General features: G+C 38.5%; 2 protein-coding genes across 2 annotated transcripts in view; one reads left to right on the forward strand and one right to left on the reverse strand.

Moving 5' to 3' along the window:
* The first annotated feature begins 4,188 nt into the window (after window positions 1-4,188).
* rabl2 (RAB, member of RAS oncogene family-like 2) lies at window positions 4,189-11,778 on the forward strand. Its single transcript, XM_053500202.1, has 8 exons — window positions 4,189-4,750; window positions 5,750-5,779; window positions 5,887-5,966; window positions 6,242-6,321; window positions 7,603-7,714; window positions 7,857-7,954; window positions 10,476-10,559; window positions 10,662-11,778. Exons 1-8 carry the CDS (start codon window positions 4,644-4,646, stop codon window positions 10,731-10,733), a joined length of 663 nt encoding a protein of 220 aa, XP_053356177.1. The 5' UTR covers window positions 4,189-4,643; the 3' UTR covers window positions 10,734-11,778.
* Window positions 11,770-18,768, reverse strand: part of shank3a (SH3 and multiple ankyrin repeat domains 3a) — a 246,875-nt gene continuing 239,876 nt past the window's right edge. Inside the window, exon 22 of the mRNA XM_053500203.1 lies at window positions 11,770-16,356. Within this exon, the coding sequence (XP_053356178.1) occupies window positions 15,801-16,356 (556 nt within the window). The 3' untranslated portion in view covers window positions 11,770-15,800. The remainder of the gene's footprint in view (window positions 16,357-18,768) is intronic.

Here is an 18,768-nt window from a genome sequence, read left to right on the forward strand (position 1 = left end):
CAGTTAAATTTAGTCCATGTAACCATGGCACACCCTGTTTGAAACTGTCTGTTGAAGTCATGTGTCACCCCATTACTCTTAAAACTTAAGAAAGCCAGACAAAAAACTCAAGTCATGGATACAAAAAACAAAACAAAAAAAACATGCCACGTAATGGAAAGGTAGGGCAGAGTCTATGCAAATCACCAGGGACATAATAAGTTGATGAAATATTTTGCATAAAGTATTTTGCTAGCTAGCTCTGGTATCAATTGCAAAAAATTGTAGTTAATACACTAATTATATAGGTTGCTTGTTTGCATTGCAAAGGACTGACACCCCTTCCAAAGCGTACCTCGCCTTGTGCCCCGAGTCCCCTGGGATGGACTCCAGGCTTTCCATAACGCTTTAGAAGATAACTTGTATAGAGATTGAGTACTGTATATGAGTTACACAGGTATTTTTGTGACATTATGAATGTGATGGCTTATAGCTTTTTTGTTTGATATGCAAGAGACTCATCACACGCTTCTCTCTGGTTTAATTTAACAAAAATTATACATTTTTATAAATATTATAGGACGACACAGTGGCTTAGTGATAGGAAGCACTATCACTTTGCACCTCCAAGGTCCAGGGTTTGATTTCCATCTTGTGGTTTGTGTGCATGTAGTACATGTAGTGCATGTTCTCCATAAGCTTCAGGCGGCTTGCGACCCTGTACACAGGATAAAGCAGTATACAGTAGATTATGAATGCTGGTCCTGTTATTCTCAACCTATAGCTATTGTTGAGTTAGACTCAAAGATGGGTTTATCCCAAGAAAAGTAAACACATTTAATCAGTCCATTTAGAACCTCTTTTAAAAAAATGAAACATTTAAAATTTAACTGCCTTAAAGTAAACTTTGCACTACAATAGCAATATTGCACAAGCTAAGTTAATTGTATTATGGATAATCATTTGCATCTTTCTAATATTCATTAATTTATTATCCTGTACAGGGTTGCAAAAGCACACTATTCACACACTATGTTCAATCTGGGAATGCTAATTAAACTAATCGGCATCAGATATCCTGAGGGGACCCACCAGGCATGGGGAGAAGATGCAAACTCCATGCACACAGACCCAAGTCGGGAATCAAACCCTTGGCTCTAGAGGTGCGAGGCCACAGTGCTAACCATTACACCAGTCTGCTGCCTTTTTTGCATATTACTTGATGAAAGAGAGTTGCACTTTGCATTTTGTTTTATTGCACTGTTCAATGAAAATAAACAAATCAATTAAATTCATTTTAGGCTATTACTAGGATTGCTTAACTTGGTGAATTCCACCTCTGACTATTACATTTATTGATGTTCAGTAACTGGTTTATCCTGGTCAGACAAGAGGTGAATCTGAGGTCTGTTCTGGGAACATTCTTCTTTCACACCTTCATTCACACATACGGGCATTTTAGAGTAGGCACTCCCCTTAAGCTACGTGCTGAGCCACCATAACGGCATAATATTTAAACTATTTTGTTGTTAATACTCTCATTCCTGATATATGGGCTTATAATCATTGCACTGTTGAGAACCGTTTATAAACTGATTGCAACACTGATCAGGGCTTATGCTCAAGAAGTAGCTCGAGCAAGCCACAAGGCAGACAACTTGAAAATAAACATTCAATTTTATGTTTTAAAATGTATTTTTGTAATAAAACAGTTTTTATTACAAAAGGCACAAAATTAACTCTTAGATTATGGTTTTAAAACTCCTTTTAATTCAATTTCGTTTTATTTATATAGAACTTTTAACAATGGTCCTTGTCGCAAAACAGCTTTAATGAAAAAATTAGAAATTAGAAATTAGTTTTAAAACTGTAAGGAAATATCTATAAATTATAATTATCAGATTGTCCCTGATAGTGGTGATGGAAGCAAGGAAAAAATTCCCCACGATGGCAATAAGAAGAAACCTTTGAGAGGAACCAGACTCAACAGGGAACCCATCCTCATTTGGTTGATAACAGATAGCAGGAATTGATCAGCAGTCATATTGTGTGCTAGGCTGCCGGAAGTTCAATATATCAATAGAAGATGTATTTAAGGTAATAGGGAGTCTATTTTAGGCAGCTTGGTGGTTTAGTGATCAGCACTGTCGCCTTGTACCTCCAGGATCCGGGGTTCGATTCCCAGATACCTTCAGTTGTGATTGGTGGATTTCCTCCGGGTACTACGGTTTCCTCTCACAGTCTAAAGATTAAGCTGATTGCCTTTCCCAAATTCACTGTAATGTGTGCATAAAGTGTAACCTCCGGGCCCCCACAATCCTGTATACAGGATTAAGCAGTACAGATGATAAGTAAGTAAGAAATAATTTGTATTTGTGTTTTCTACTTCTACTGTGCTTCTTCAAGTAACACAGTAAAAAAAAAAAAAAAGAAAAATGGTGAAAAATTACTATTGGAAAAAAATAAGTCCAAAAGACTGAGCATACATTTTTGATTTAAATATTCTTGATTCAATTATAGACCACCCACTTGCTTTTATAATGAAATTTCTGTATCTAAGCCTTGCTTCTGTAAACAGACAGATGGATGGACAACAGTGTTAAGGAGCCGCTTCTTCACTTATCAGAGATTTCATGGCACATCAAACACAGAATGTGCGGCTGTTCCAAATATTTGTTTGTACCTGACTTTGATTTAATCGCAATGTTCTCAAAGAGTTCAGACAGCTGGGCACCAATAGCCCTGTGCACCAGTATGGTAAACACACATCTACGCAATGCAATACATGCTTAAGATCTCAAGCATGTATTTGCGAAACATGGACAAATTCCAAATTGTTTATTATGCAGCCAACACAGAGATTTGGACAAAAAAAATGCTGCTAGGTTTTCTCTTGATTTTGCTGAAATGTATGATTATTATTATTATTATTATTGTTATTATTATTATACATAGTTGGGGCCTTTCCCAAATTCCTTAATTCGATCCTGAATCGTTGCAATATTTAGAACACAGTTTTGGGTGAAATCCTACATCAGTGGTTGTTTTTGTTGTTGGTCTTTCCGCTGCTCCCGGCAAGGGGTTGCCACAGGGGAATATCCAGTCTGCACAACAAATTGGCATATTTACCTAATTTGCATATCTTTGGACTGTAGGAGGGAACCCACCAAGCACAGGGAGAACATGCAAACTCCATGCATAAAGACCCAGACCTTGGGGATGCCAGGCCACATTGCTAACAACTAGACCCCCTTGTTTGCTTTTCACTATTATTATATTAGGTTAAATGTTTAAGCATGGTCAATCCTTTTTATACATCATCCTGTTTTACTGTAAAAAAACAAAACAAAAATTTGCTACATGCATATATAGAAAGGGTTTTTATAGTCAGAAATACAATACAGTATACAATGATCAGTCATAACATTATCTACGTTATCACTGACCTGTGGGTTCTAACACTTTTATATTGGAACCAGCACTAACCTTTTCCTCAATTTGAGCTCCAGTAGTTCTCCTAATGAATCGGACTACACGGGCCAGCCTTTACTCCCCATGGGGATCACTGAGCCTTGGCCACATGACCCTGTTACCATTTCACCAGTGTTCCTTCCTTGGATCACTTTTGGTAGGTCCTGACCAAGAGCAGCTCTCGTGGGATGTTCCTGGTTTGCAGTGGTGAGGACCTACCAAAAGTAATTCAAGGAAGGAAACCTGTGAACTGGAGGAAGTGTCATGGGTCGCCAAGGGTTTACTGATGCACATGGGGAGTGAAGGCTGCCCCGTATGATCCGATCCAATAGTCGCACTGAAGTGTAGATCAAATTGATGAAAAGGTTAATGCTGGTTGTGATACACTGTGTGTTCTGACACCTTTCTATCATTGGTCCTGCTCAATATCAGACAGGCGGTCATAATGTTATGGCCGGTACAGTATACTGTATTTATCAGTTGCTGAGGTGTTTCTCTATTCACCTGTAGAGGCGCTGTGCGAACCTGACGCCTATGAGAAAGACTGCGTGAATCACCAATGGTTCTGTTTGGTATACATAGTCCACTAGATAGGGTGGATAATCTCGTGCTTTCATGCCGGACATATAGTGCACGTGTATAGGGTACAGAGAAGATATTGGGATTCTGGCTTTCTGCTGGATGACGTTATTTCCGCACGCGCCGCTAGGCGTCTGGTTGCGTGGAAACAGGCTGAGACGCGCTTAAGGGGGGAGTGAGAGAGATGTTTTATTGTGTTTCATTTTGATTTACGAACGACCTCAGGATTATGTTAGTATTACTTTTTAGTCTGTAATTAGCGCTGTTGAATATGACTTGCTTTGATATAAAAAATTACATAGGAACTAGCAGGTCCTGATATATAAACACCGACATTGATGATAGCTAATGCTAACTGTGGTAAGCTGAATGACCAGAGATTTATGCAAATAACAAGAAGTTATTTTAATCGTTTCAGGGAGAGAGAGAGAAAGAGAGAGAGAGTGTACTAACTCTTTTCTTAAAATCCATGTTGTCTCTTGTCTTTAGTGATCTTGCTATAGAAGTGAAAGATTGAGGATTAAAAGTCTAATCTAGGTAAATAACCAGCTGCCAGATTAGCAGAGTTAGATATTTAAGTGTGAACACTACACTGCCTAATACTGACCTGGACTATGGCGGGTGATATGAAGCACATCCCTGAGCTGGAACAGGAGAAATATGACGCAGATGAACAGGTGAAGATTATCTGCCTCGGGGACAGTGCAGTGGGCAAATCCAAGTAAGTATTCTAGGGGTGTGATCACGATTCGATTTGATTAAATTCACAGTGCTGTCTTACCCATTCGATTCGATTTAAATCCGTTCATGACACTGCCTAGGATTCAAACTGAAGGACCACACCAGCCTCATAATTTGATTCGGATTGTGGTACTGTCTTCACAGTCTGAATGAGTCGTAACAATTCATTTCAATTTAAATCATGATACTGGCATCACGATTTTATGAATCGATTGAAGTTGCAGCGCTTCACAATTTAATTTAAAACATATAAAACATATTTAAAAGTTTGATTCGATTCAGTGTGCTGGCTTGATTAAGATACAGACCTAATGATCCAAATTGAAGCACCACACCAACTTCATGATTTGATTAGAACTTTTGTAAAGTTTACATTTTTAACCTTAACAGGTCAGCGGGCAGCCTGGATTAGCTGTCCATACTTTAAAATGTGACACATGGTGAAATTATCTATTTATACATATAATAAAAGTGTAAAGTTAGTGTGTCTGTACATTGAAAATGTTTGCGCAAAAAATTATTTGTGGGGACGCAAGATGTTTTGAACGAATTAAAAAAAAATTTTCACAGGTGTATTTGGTCGAGCTTAAGGTAACATATGTGCTTTGTGTCATCGCAATTGACTCAAGGGTAGAAAAGTTATTAAATTTTGAACTTTAAACGGAAAACACCCTTATTTAAAAAAAAAATTGACCTTGAAAAAAAATCATAAATTAATCTGAAAATTCAACAGATGGCGCTGTAATTTTTTAAATATGCGCTTAGGAGTGTGCAGTTGAAATCTATTCAATAAACGCAATCTCACACCTTCAATCCGCGCATTTCACGGGAAAATTTTAGTTCGTTTCAACATTCAACATATGGCGCTGTACTTTTTCAAAAAAAACTTGCTTATGAGTGTGCAATTAAATTCCATGCGGTCAGATCTAGTACATAGTAAAGACTGTGCCTGATCTGTCTTTCTCTTTGTTCCTTGCAGGCTAATGGAAAGATTTCTTATGGATGGATAGTATCCTTTTATATGTGTGTCCTGCATTCTTCTTGTTTTATATTTTATATATTTTTGTTGTCAAGCTTTTGTATAACAGCTTCTTGATCCTTAGCCACTCTTGTCAGTCGACCTCAGCAGCTGTCCACCTACGCCCTGACGTTATACAAATACACTACCACTATCAATGGCAAGCCTGTGCTGGTCGGTGAGTGGTCCTGATCTGCCTTCCATTCTTACGGGGAGCTCTAAATGCCAGAACTCCAGCATTAAATATAAAATATAACTAAGGTTCTTCCTGTAATCCATAGTAATTTATTGTTGCAGCTTGCTGAAGAATGAAACTTTTATGTGTTAATATTGTTTTCAGAGCACCAGAAAATTTTCATAGAGTATAAATATATTTAATTACAGTATTATTAAAAGGAACTCAAAAAATTCTTCGCTTCATTTTGACTTTTTTAATATGGTCTTCTGTAACAGATTTCTGGGACACTGCTGGTCAAGAGCGGTTTCAGAGCATGCACCCGTCTTATTACCACAAAGCACACGCATGTATAATGGTAAAAACACTGCTAATGTTCACATGGATCTCACACAACAATTGTAGTAATGTAGGCCAGGTGTTCCTCAACTTTTTCAGAAAGTAATTCCTAATAAACAAATAAAGATTTATATTTAACTTCAAGCCTTGACCAAGTTACGAGGGGCGTTCAAGTCAAACTGGGACTTTTGATTGTGCATACTATCAAAAAACTCCCTATATTTCTTTATATAACAATTTTGCTACATTAATGCACTTATCCCAGTGATTGGATACCAACAAGGTAGAAAGATTTCTCACTATACTCTGGAGCCATGATCAGACTGCCTGCTTCATGTCTAAAACACTGGTCTCCTAGGAGCTCCGTCAGTGGCGGTGGGCAGGGTGAGGTTGTGCATCGTCTTGCAGAAACACAACACCTTTGGTGCTCAACCAGGCTTTTTTTTCCCCTGAGATTGATCCACTTGCTTAATTTTTCACGGGGAATTCAATCCATTCAATTTTTAAAATTTATTTTTATTTTATATAGCCCTTTTAACAATGGTTATTGTCTTAAAGCAGCTTCATAAAATCAAAAGAAGATTATAAAAATGTGTAGGAGGAAGTTAAAATGTGTATAGATCATAATGATGAGATTGTCCTTGATAAGCAAGCCATTGGGCGACGTTGATGGTGGCAAGGAAAAACTCCCTGAGATAGAAAAAGGAAGAAATCTTGAGAGGTACTCAACAGGGAACCCATCCTCATTTGGGTGATAACGGATAGCAGGAATTTTTTTGCTGACATACTGTGTTAGGCAACTGGAAGTTCAACATAAAAGAAAATGTCTAAGTCCAGTCCAGTTCGGCACCAGGATGAGTCAGACAGGTACAGAGGGCAGAGGGGTCTGGATCACTGGGAGCCCGGGAGCAGCGTGTGTAGCTCCAAACCATCATGAATTAGAATCCAGCTTGAGGTGGTCCTTCCCTGGGTGCCTCAGGAATTCACAGACATACAGCCTTCTTTAAACTGTTTGCAGCCAAATGTTTCACGGTCTTCTGTAAATGTCAGGTAGTTTTACGCCTTCATTCAAAAGAAAGTCCCAGTTTGACTTGACGCATTAGTTTTAGAGTCAAATGCGACTCTCAGGAACATTTAAAAAATCAGCACACAGAATCTGTCTTTGATATGTCAAATATTTTTTTGTAAAAATAATGAAATTAACTGAATTAAAAAATTTTGTAATTCCCTCGACCGCATTTATAAATCCAATTATGCAACATCAAAAACGAGAAGTATGTCAATATTTATTTGTTAATAGGTTTTTGATGTCCAGAGGAAAATAACGTACAAGAATCTTTCCAACTGGTATAAAGAGCTGAGAGAATACAGACCTGAAATTCCCTGTCTGGTGGTGGCTAATAAAATAGATGGTGAGGAAAGGTTTCGCTTCACTTTCCAAGTTTCATTTTAATTTTCGAATGAATCAAGGAAACGCATACTGTACATGTCGTTCTGATATGCATATTCTTTCTGTTTCTCTTCTTAAATCTGTGTTCGTGGACCGGTTAAAAGCTGACATGAGAGTAACACAGAAGAGCTTTAACTTTGCGAAGAAGCAAGGACTGCCGTTCTACTTTGTATCTGCTGCTGATGGAACAAACGTTGTCAAGGTTCGATTTAAACTCATTTAAAGGTGTTGAATAATTTTATACAACAGTGGCTCTGATCGTCATGCTGGCTGAAAGGAAAAATCAGGTTTTGATTGACGTGAATGTTAATATTAACATATCTATATTTCCAGTGGTGGCCAAAAGTATTAAGACAACATTCAATTTCATTTAATTTATTTGTATAGCGCTTTTAACAGTTGATATTGTCGCAAAGCAGCTTTACACAATCAAAATAAAAGCAGCTTTACACAATCAAAATAAAAAGAATTATTGAAGTTTGTATTAAATGTGAATGTGTATGAATTAAAAAGATAAGATCGTCCCTGATGAGCGAGTTCAGGACGATGGTGTCAAGGAAAAACTCCCTGAGATGGCAATAAAAAGAAACCTACACAACATACACTTCTGCTCAAAAGTTTGGGATCACTTTCCAACTCCATGGTCGTTCCTGATTTTTGTTTCTTTCTACACTGTAAAATGTAGATATGCAATAATCTCCTCTGAACAGTTGATGTTGAGATGTATCTTCTACTCATGATCTGTAAAGCCTTTATAACAGCTCCAATCTGAGGTGCTGGTTGTTAATTGGTGGTAATTAACAACCAGCTGGTAACTCTAAATGAACTTCTCCTCTGTAGCAGAGGTAAGTTTTGGTCTTGCTTTCCTGGGAAGGTCTTCATGAGAGACAGATTCATCATGGTGCGTGATGGGTTTTGCAAATGCACTTTACAATACTGTTCTTGTAAGAACTATTTCAGGAAGGCTGACCTCCATACTGCCATATGTGTTATTTCTGTAGTAGACTGTAGAAAATTAATTACTAAATAAAAACAAAGAGATTTGTAATCTGATTTGTAGTATGATCCCAAACTTTTGAGTGGTAGTGTATACCACACATTATATTTTATGCCCTGCACAATACATTATTTTACTAATTAGTTCAAGCTTAGCTTGTGTTAATTAACGGAACTGGTTATGTGACAATGATACTCAGTTTCGGGAGCTATAACCTGGGTCATCTCCAGATTTAAACCCAATAGAACTGTTGGACTATGATGCAGAAGGCACCAGCAGTCAAAAAACAAGTCTTCAAATTTCATATTTGTTTCAATAATTTTGGCCTGCAGCAACATCTTATACATGCTTCACATACTGTGACCTAACCCTTACAGATATAAAGTGGTGAAGCTTTCCGTAAAGAAATGTACAACATTTTGCGAAGTATTTTTCCATCATGGGAAAGTGCACCATGGTATCTGAGTTATGTGACAAGGTGCATGTTTTCACTGTGATAAGCAAGGGAAAATAATAGAGGTTGCTGAGACATTGAATGTTTGTAACTGTTAGAACGTGATAACAGTGACACGGATGTTCAACGGCATTAAAGTAATAAATCACAACATGGCATTTTTTGAAAATGCTTAAGCAAATCGCTGTGGTGCTGTGACCATCACCCCCCCCCCCTCCTCCCCTTCTAACACCATTGCCAAAAGTGTTTTATTTCTTAGTCACTTTAATGACAACTCTGCACATTTTGGACGGGTTTTAAAATGTACATAAAACCAGTTCATTGTTCGTTAATGTACATTTCTTGGAATATCCACTTCACTGCACTAATATGTACATACTTGATACGTACACTGGTACGTAGGCCCTCGGTTTTTGCAAATTATTTTAAGACTTCCATAAAAACTACCTTTGTTTCTCTATAGAATCCCCTGGTACACACATGTACTCATCTTAGCGTTCTCCCAAGGTGAGAACTTTTTCTCATTACGCCGGAGCCATGATCCGACTGCTTGCTTCTAAAATTGCGTCTAAAACACTGGCCTCCAGGAACTCCTTCAATGGCTCAACCATGTGGAAATGGCTTGTAACGAGGTCAGGTGGTGTTCCTGAAATGTGCAAGCTGTGTTCGTGACTGATCTGATTGTGTGTACAGTTCACACAGACAGAAAGTTGGCGACAAGTTATGTGTTAGTTTTCAAGAATCAAGCGTTGAACACTCCATAAATGTTTGCAGCTCTGTGCATCCTTAGCCAGAATCATCATTCACAGATGTACAGCCTTCTTTTAAACATTTGGACGTTAGTCTCATCACCGTCATGTGCTTGCAGGCTTCTGGGACCGTCAATCTGTTTTACACCTACGTTCATGAGAAATTTCATCACAAGTCTCGGTTTGACTTGAATGCCCCTCATAAAATTCTTGCATATCATGTTTGCTTAATCTTTTTTAAATTTCTTTTTTAAGACTTTATTCATTGTTTTTTGTCAGAACTTTCAGAACTATAATAAACAATATATGAAAGAAATAATAAACAACATCATCATCATCATCATCATCATCATCATCATCAATTGGATTTATTAATGATTCAGGATGCCATCATTATTTTGTTTCCTAGAGATAAAAAAGCAAAATCTAATTTTATATCTAACTCACTGTAAAACACATTTCAAGGGGGGATTTGACATTTGACACTTAAATAATTAATTAATTAATTGAAATCTGCCTGCAGGTTTTTAAAGATGCTATAAACATGGCTTTGTCTTACAAGAAGAACTCCAGTGACTTTATGGATGTGGTTATGAGAGAACTTGAGGTATGTGTGTGTGTGTGTGTGTGTGTGTGTCAGCTGTATGATTTCCAATTGTGTTGCAAACTTTACAGTTAATGATGGTAATTGATTATTTCTTCAATACAGAACTTTGATTTAGAGGACAAAGAAGAGTCAGCTGACGAAGAAGGAGATGAAGACGAGGGAAAAGCAGACTGACGCTCTCGGCGTGTGGTGGGAGCCGAAGGGTTTGTCTCGGCATCATTTAGTGCTGCTAAAATCACGGCTGCTCACCAACTGTCCTGCAGAGATCACGAGCCGTTTATAACAAAAAATGAAACCAAATGGGGACAGACTCTACCTCATGTGTTGGATCCCTCGCTGCGTCCTGCTACACTGAATACTGCATCATGTTTTTGTGGTTTAGATGGTTTTAGAAACTTACTAGAAATGCTTGCTATTCAAGTAAATTGCAGGCATTATATGTACAGTGGTGTGTGGGAAGTGTGTAAGTTTGTAACAGCCATGTGTGTGTAAATAGGAATCAGTGAGAGAACCTGCTATTTGATATAATTTTTTTTCCTCATCAGTGACATCACAGTGGAAAGTCTTGATAACAATATTGACACTTTGCATTATTTTGGTAGTATTTATATTGTGGAAATTTATATTAAATGTCATTTAATATTAAAATCATTTTTTCAGGGGTACCTGATCATTTAGATCCAGCATTAAAAGGATGTGTAAATAGCGCATCGTTTTGCACAAACTGTGAAAAGAAGTAGAAATCTTCTGTCTGGTGTGACATTTAATTAAGAAGGAACAATATTTATGCTGTGTGTGTGTGTGTGTGTGTGTGTGTGCGTAAATGGAACTGGAAATGCACTCATCTTGTGGCAGTGTATTAACACATCCTTCAGTGTTCATTTAAGAGCATTTTGGTATGCGCTGCAATTAAACAGCTTTTATTTCGCTCTTGGGTACGCTGTGGGCCGGATGTGACAGTTTAATCAGTACTGTTCATATGGTCAGACTGCATAATCAGAGGTAATGTGGCAAACCCAGTTTAGAGTGAGATTGCTTGTTAGTTTGTCTTACAGTGCTGCAGTGTCATATAGTGCTTGTTTCTTAATTTAGAGTCCAGGATAATCTAAAGACTAAAGACTTATTGCCTGGAGTCGATACACACACGCGCACACACACGCTAAAAATAAATTCTCAAGTGCTCAAAGGGAAAAAAAAAAAAGATACCCAGTGCATTTCTTGCCATTTTTATTGTGCTTTTGTTGGTCAGGAAACGAGTGACAACTCTACAGAGCATGGTAATGTTAATGATGTTGGTTTATTTAACATTTTCCCCAACTTGCTTGTTAAATATAGTTGAAGTTACAAAGAAATCATTTCCATTCTCTTGTTGTTGTTTTTTCTGTTTAATTAAAACATTTTTTAGAGGATCAAATTTGTCGTGTATCTGAGGCTGAAGAGGAAGAGAGAAGGCTTTTTAAAGGTAGCTATCTAATGCAGTCACCCACTCAAAGGCTTACTGGAGTTCAGCCCAAAGAACAAAACTGATATTCAAACCACATGAAAACCTCACGAACTAGACCGATTACAAGTTAGAGTAACACTCTACAAAACATAAAAATGTCTAATAGAGTAAGAAAAAAAAAGAAAAAGTGCTTTAAAGCATGATGTCTGGAGTTCTCAAGATTTCCAGGAGGTGGCACTATAGTGCTGAGTCTAACAGTTTTTAAATCTCAACAGAACTAGTGTCAATGAATAGCTATAAACTAATCACTTTTTGGCACATAGTTTTATTTTTTTTCTTTAAACCTTTCACCTTTTTTTATTATTACTAAGCACTCCATATAGACACAAACACAAAAGTAAATATTTCAGAATTGGTAACGGGGATGAGAAGAGAAAGTCATGGGAGGTGGATATGGCAGACCGGTAAAAACAAAAGGGATCACGGATGACCGTGGCACGAAGGCTCAGAGCATCAGAGATGAGCTGATCTACATCGACTACAGAACTAATCATCTCTGGCTTCTGAGAAAGAGCCCTGTATGAGACAATCTTATGGCAAACCTTGTACATCTTGCTTTCAAATTGCATGTCTGGATTGAAATTACTGATTTAAAAAAATGCTAGGATTCAATCAAAAGATTCAATGTTTAATGCATATTTTCAAGTCTCTTAGATGGTCTGCAGTGTCAAATATGAGTGTAAGTCACAGTTTTATCAGGGTCCTGATTCTAAACCCAGTTTTACTCGGTGCCATTCCAGCTTCAAATTGGTTTTATGCAAAACGGTGGCATCGCATGAACTTAATGTCTGTAGTTATTTTATTTTTTTTTAAACCATTTTATGTTAATGAGTTAATTTAGTGGGACGATTAAGACAAAGAGTTTAAATTTCCTGGATTCCTTTTTAAAAATAAACTTCTCTGACAGTTTCTTATTGTTTTAAAACTATGAGGTTTGGTGTTTCTAGTGTCACAAGCCATCCTTCTAGTACACTAGAGAGTCTGGTACTTTTTTTCTTCACAAACAATCGTGTACGAGAATCGCCTCCTTCAAAAGAAACAGGAAACATGACTGACATTGCAACCAACTACAGACCGTAGTTGTCCTTGTAGTCAATCAGAGAATCTTGATTTTCTTGATGCTAGCGCAAAAGAAAAAAAAACTACATGATTCCTGTTCCTGTTGAAGACTTGCACGCCAAAATGCGTATAAACCAAAGTGCACTGAACAATCAACCCTTAAAATTTTGAACTTTTGTAGCCCATGAATGAAGCACCTGAGGTTGAAACCGGCTCGTTCCTTTCCCTTTTTAAGCCTTATTATGGTCAGAAATCCCTCTTTCCACATCCTGCAACGACGAGCACCTTCCAGAAGCGAGGCTGGATTTTAATGACCGCCACAAAGCCAGTCGCCACTCTGCTAGGCCTGTCTGCTAGAAGGGCACAGCGGAGGAAACCGAGTTTTAGATCCGGACTCAGCCAACGCGATGAAGAGTGGTGATTCGGAAATGATGCAGCCGCCCGAAAAGAGGTCTTACGACACAGTGTTCTTTCTTGGTGCAAGGGGCATGGCTCCAAAAAGCTTCATCAAAGAGAGGCAGAAGAACAGTTCTCCTTGGCTGCATGTAGATAAGTGAGTACAGGCGTATTCACTGCTTCTGTGTGGGTTAAAGTTAATGTGGTTTGGGTGCGTGCACACACAGACAGCTGTCCATTGTATGCACATTTCTTCATATTCATATATCTCTTCTTGCTTATAGTTTGTGTTAAACAGATACGAGGTGTTTTCTTCGCGGAGGGATGGAGGAAAGTGCGGACACAGAGACGTAAGAATGGATGGCTTGAATGCTAGCACCTTGTTTTGTGCAAATCATCCCCAAACTCAGTCCATACAAAGAATAAAATCTTTTCACCTTTTTCCACAGGTGGTTAACTATGCATATATGCCAAACATTCATATATAGATCTATATATTTTTTGATTTTTTAAAAATTTATATGAAAACTATCATATGTACATTGCTTGTGATCGATATAAAAAAAATTCATAATTTGCCCATATATACAGTTATAAGTTTGGAAAGGACATGTATTATTATTTTCTTTTTTTCAGACATTCTAAAATTCATTCTAAGGTAATTGATAAAAATTATCCTAAGCATTATATTTCACAAGCTACAAAATCCACGTACTACGGGGCTTAACAGAAAACCGATAAAAAGAAATCAGTAAAAATAAGCAACCCAAATGAACTGCCGAAATGCTTCAGTGCTTAAAGTTGAAGAGCCCCTGAGCCACACAAGCCCCTGTGTAGTGGCACAGAAAATCTCTTACGTTTGTAAAGTCTGTCTTCTTTATTTTTTTATTATTTTTTTTTTAAAGTTGTCGAACATTTCCCAGTAGCATGCAGCTGAATAGCTACCATGTATGGGAAACTTATCTTTTCCCACAGTGGCCCCATCATAAGACACACGAATACACACAGGCACACCCCCCGCATCCCCCTCCCCAACACACACACTTTTATTGCACAGCTCATTTCTAATTCACCAAATTAAAATATGGTTAGGATGAAATTTAAAATTTGATATGGATGTGTGTAAGTGCATGAAGAGCTGTTAACACCATGACACAGATGTCAAGTACGTTGCAGTGTGTATTTGTGTGTGAGATGCAGGGGTGGGGTGGGGGTGTGTGTGGGATCAGTCAGTCAAACACACTGTCCCCTGTGGGCTGCCCTAAAAGTAGACGGAAGACCGATTGTTGTTAAACCGCAATAAAACCCATAAAGTAAGAAAACAGAAATAGGGCATGGTACAATTCACTGTTAACAAATCTGATAGCTGTCACACGGCATCATGTGACTTTCATGCTACAGTCCATAAAAGGATGAACATTAGGGAAAAAAAAAATCGACAGTGTCCTTAAATAGAATACCATATATAAGTTTTATATTTATGACAAAATGTTATATTCATATATCTATATACTTTTCAAATATATATATGTATATAATTGGTAAAAATGAATAAATTATTGATGGAATTCACATCATCTAAGGGGGAGAGACTAGTGCAGTTAAGCACAGTTCATCTTGTCTGTTTTCTGTCTCTCTCTCTCTATTTCTCTTTCTCTCACCTTTTTCAAAGCTATGTTAATACATTGAGATATCCTATTTAATGTCTCATTCCCTTTGGTCCCCCAAAGGAAAAGTCTGATTATGAAAAAAGCCACTAGTGTTGGTTTAACATTCTCCAGGTGTAATATGTCCCTCAGCCAGAAGAGGGCAGGCGGAAGGTAGGGACGACCCGGCCACGCCCACTCTGCTCATTCACTACAAAATATTCAGAAAGGCAACTCAACTTCAACCCTCATCCAACAACGTCCCTCCTTTCTTTTGTAAGAAATAGGGTAGCTGGGTTTTTTTTTTCCTCCCCTGGGAGGGCAAGTGTACAGGAATAGATGGAAAGTGGTTGGAGAGAAGAGAAAACCAAATGATGCAAGCCTAAATATGTTCAGGCTTTTCACAGCTCCATTACAACCTGGCTAATTTCCTGCTGATGGTGAGACAGGAAGGAATTTGGAGAAATTTGCTACTAAATAAGATGGGCTTGCTTTCATGGACCCAATGAGGATAGTAATGAATTAAATCCCCAAAATGAAAACTGGGTAAAAAAAAAAGGAAATAAATAAATAAAAGAAAAGAAAATAAAGAACTTTATTAATAAGACTAGCTACAGACAGAGTGGGGGGAGGGGGTCACCTTTCCATCAGCTGTTTTAGGGCACGCTCAATGTTCATACGATGGCCTACGCGTGTCACGCCCAGCTCGGCAAAGTCTTCTTTTGTGAGGGCAGGGAGATGGGATCCCTCGATCTCGTGCTCCTGGAAGCGCTCACGGTGCTCAGCTAGATTAATGCTGGAAAGCCAGTCACCCACATCATACTTGTTCCACAGGTGCAGGGGTTTCTGGTGGAAGGGGCGCAGCGTAAGAAGTGGCGAGGGCACGCCGGGGGAATGTCCGGGTGACGGAGAGCGGCTCCTGGCACTGGAGCTCCTCATGACAAAGCGTACCTCCTTTGGCTCATGGGGTAGACTGAGGCTGGAGGATTTCAAGATGGTGGGGGCCGCTGTGGGCGAGGTAGCCAGGCCGAAGCCTCGGATGGGTCCGAGTGGATCTGAACGATCTGGGGAAGCAGAGCCGGGGCTGGGTGTCCGACGGGTCATTGGGTAACGGCTGCCTGGTCGGATGGTGTACGTGGTGCCATAACTTCGTTGAGAGATGGTGTGGAGCTCTCCTAGACTGCTGAAGAGTCTGAAAGATAGAGGAAACAAGGATAAAAAAAAAAAACATGTAGTAAGGATTCTGCAAAGTCAATTTAAATGTGTAGTTTCTCCTTCCTGCCGCATGCAACAACCTTCATGTATGGATCATGAATCAAAACAGTTATTTGAAGTCAGTAACACTTAAATAAGTTAGCCAGAGACACGGTAAACGCATTAACACTGTGTTAGTGCGATGTTTCATTAATGCGTTTAGCTGGAACACAAGCAAGAGGATTATAGAGTCCAGAACAGAAAGTGTGAGTCATTTGAGAAATGTCAAGGAAACTGAACACCCAGCAAATTAAAAAAAAACAAAAAAACAAAACATCATTTACCAGCTCCTTAAGGTTGATGATAGATTGTCTCTTACTATTCCAAAAAACTATTTCAGACGCGTATTTTACATAAAGCAGCAAATTTCGTCTTGTGAATGTTTATCAGGGATCAAACAATCAAGTACTGACATTTGTTGAAATTTTGTTTTTGAATGTCAGTTGAATCAGTGGTACATTTTTCTACTGCGTTAAAAAAATAATGAAACATATTTAAATGAAATCCACCTGCTTCTATGCAATACTTTCTTTAATAAGTTTGTCAAAGTCAAGTGAAGAACAACTAACCTCACTGTCATTAAACTGATGTTATAGATGAGATGTGGATCTGATACAAAAATGGTCAGAAAGCGTGAATGTGGCTAATGAGAATGAATAAACCGACAACTCTGTGTATATCATCTACACACAAAAAAGATGTATATGCTGTATGGGAAAGTAGACAAAAGGATCTGAATTTCTTCAATGCAGTAAACATGAAATTAAGGTTTAATTTTAAAATGAATCATTTAAATGTTAAAGTATCTCAAATTAAACGTGATGTATATTAGTTGTAACATTTAAAATGCAACATGTTAATAATTCAGTTCTTTTTGTCTTTTTTCGAGACAATCTAGCAAACGTGACATGCATCAGCTGAACAGCCCACAGACCTGTCCGTCTGACTGAGGATAAAGCCTAGAAAGAGAAAGAGAGAAAAAGCAGAGCGAGGAAGAGTAGGAGGAGGAGGAGGAGGAGGATGGCAAGCTCAGCCTTCATATTACTGAACACACGGTCTCCAAATAAATAGATTGAGTCTGTAACCGTCACACAACAAATGTGGCCCGCTTGTGAGTAATCACAACATGCACGTACTGTCCGTCTGTTATAACCAAACTCCTTATTGCTTATATATCATTTTTTCGTCCAGATCTCAAACCCTGATCTAGGGCTCATGATCTTAAAGGACCCTAAAAAGCTGAGATATGGTTTAGGTTATCCTTAATCACGGAGCACAGTCTCTGAGGCATGATTGGAATTGTGAACATGAGTGAGAGGCGTAGCCGGTGATAAATATGGGCGGAGAATAAAAAGCAGGTCGGTTAAAGGTGGCCAGCCAGGGGCTAGAAAAAGGGGAAAAAAAGGAAGATGAGATGATGCATGCGCACTTACACAGGTGCCCGGCCCTCCGGGGCTTAGCCTCAGACTCAGTTCTAGACAGAGCAGCGTGGCATGCAGAGAGAGAGAGAGAGAGAGAAAGAGAGAGAGAGTGAGGAGAGAGAGAGAGAGACAAAAAGAGAGTGAGACAGAGGCAATGACAAACAAAGAGCGATTGGTTAGCATCAGTCCATGAGAGAGCAAAACCAGACAGGCACTTCACATTAAAAATGTCAACCAAATAAAAGCCATGAGACGAATTAGCAGCTGGCCCCAGACTTCAGCTTCTCCCTCAGAATTTCATCGTATGGTCTGGATAAGCTGGTTCTATTCCGTGACCTTTAACACTAACATAGATATATCCTTTTTATATCATTACTTTTATATGTATGTCTAGGGCCAGGTGCCATTGTGATAAAATAAAATAAAAACGGCATAATAACAATGTTCAAGGCATATTACAGATATGAGAACAGCATTTTTTTGTTTGTTTTGTTTTCTCAGTGAGAAGCTCAAGCGGTGACAGGAGGAGAGTTAGGAATGATTCAAAGAGCTGCAGAGTTTAACATGAACACAAAACATGTCCCTGATCTCACTGTGAACAAGCACACGACCAAAGAATGAGAAGAATACGAAGAAGGAACACTGTCTATTGTACAGTATACAGTAAGGAAATAACTGACCTACAGTACATGTATCTGTCCCTCTGACATCATACAGGTATACTATATTGATTTGTTTACTGACAGAAACAAGGAATTGGGTCAGTAGGAGAAGTTAGGATCATTTAGGAAAGATCAGAGGGTTATATATAATCATACACTCCTCCAGGTGCTCTGGTAACACGTACACACTCCACAGTGAGGGACACCTTTCCCGTTTCCTTGTCCACTATCCAAAAAGGCGTGGACAGGAATAGTGCACACTTTAAA

This window comes from Clarias gariepinus, chromosome 7, assembly GCF_024256425.1.
Source record: "Clarias gariepinus isolate MV-2021 ecotype Netherlands chromosome 7, CGAR_prim_01v2, whole genome shotgun sequence".
NCBI lineage: Eukaryota > Metazoa > Chordata > Actinopteri > Siluriformes > Clariidae > Clarias > Clarias gariepinus.

Excerpts from the sequence above, each read along its gene's own strand:
- rabl2 (XM_053500202.1), top strand. The coding sequence starts at position 4,644 with ATGGCGGGTGATATGAAGCACATCCCTGAGCTGGAACAGGAGAAATAT. Across the intron at positions 5,967-6,241 it reads TGGCAAGCCTGTGCTGGTCG|ATTTCTGGGACACTGCTGGT; the intron begins GTGAGTGGTCCT and ends CTTCTGTAACAG. Across the intron at positions 10,560-10,661 it reads TGGTTATGAGAGAACTTGAG|AACTTTGATTTAGAGGACAA; the intron begins GTATGTGTGTGT and ends TCTTCAATACAG.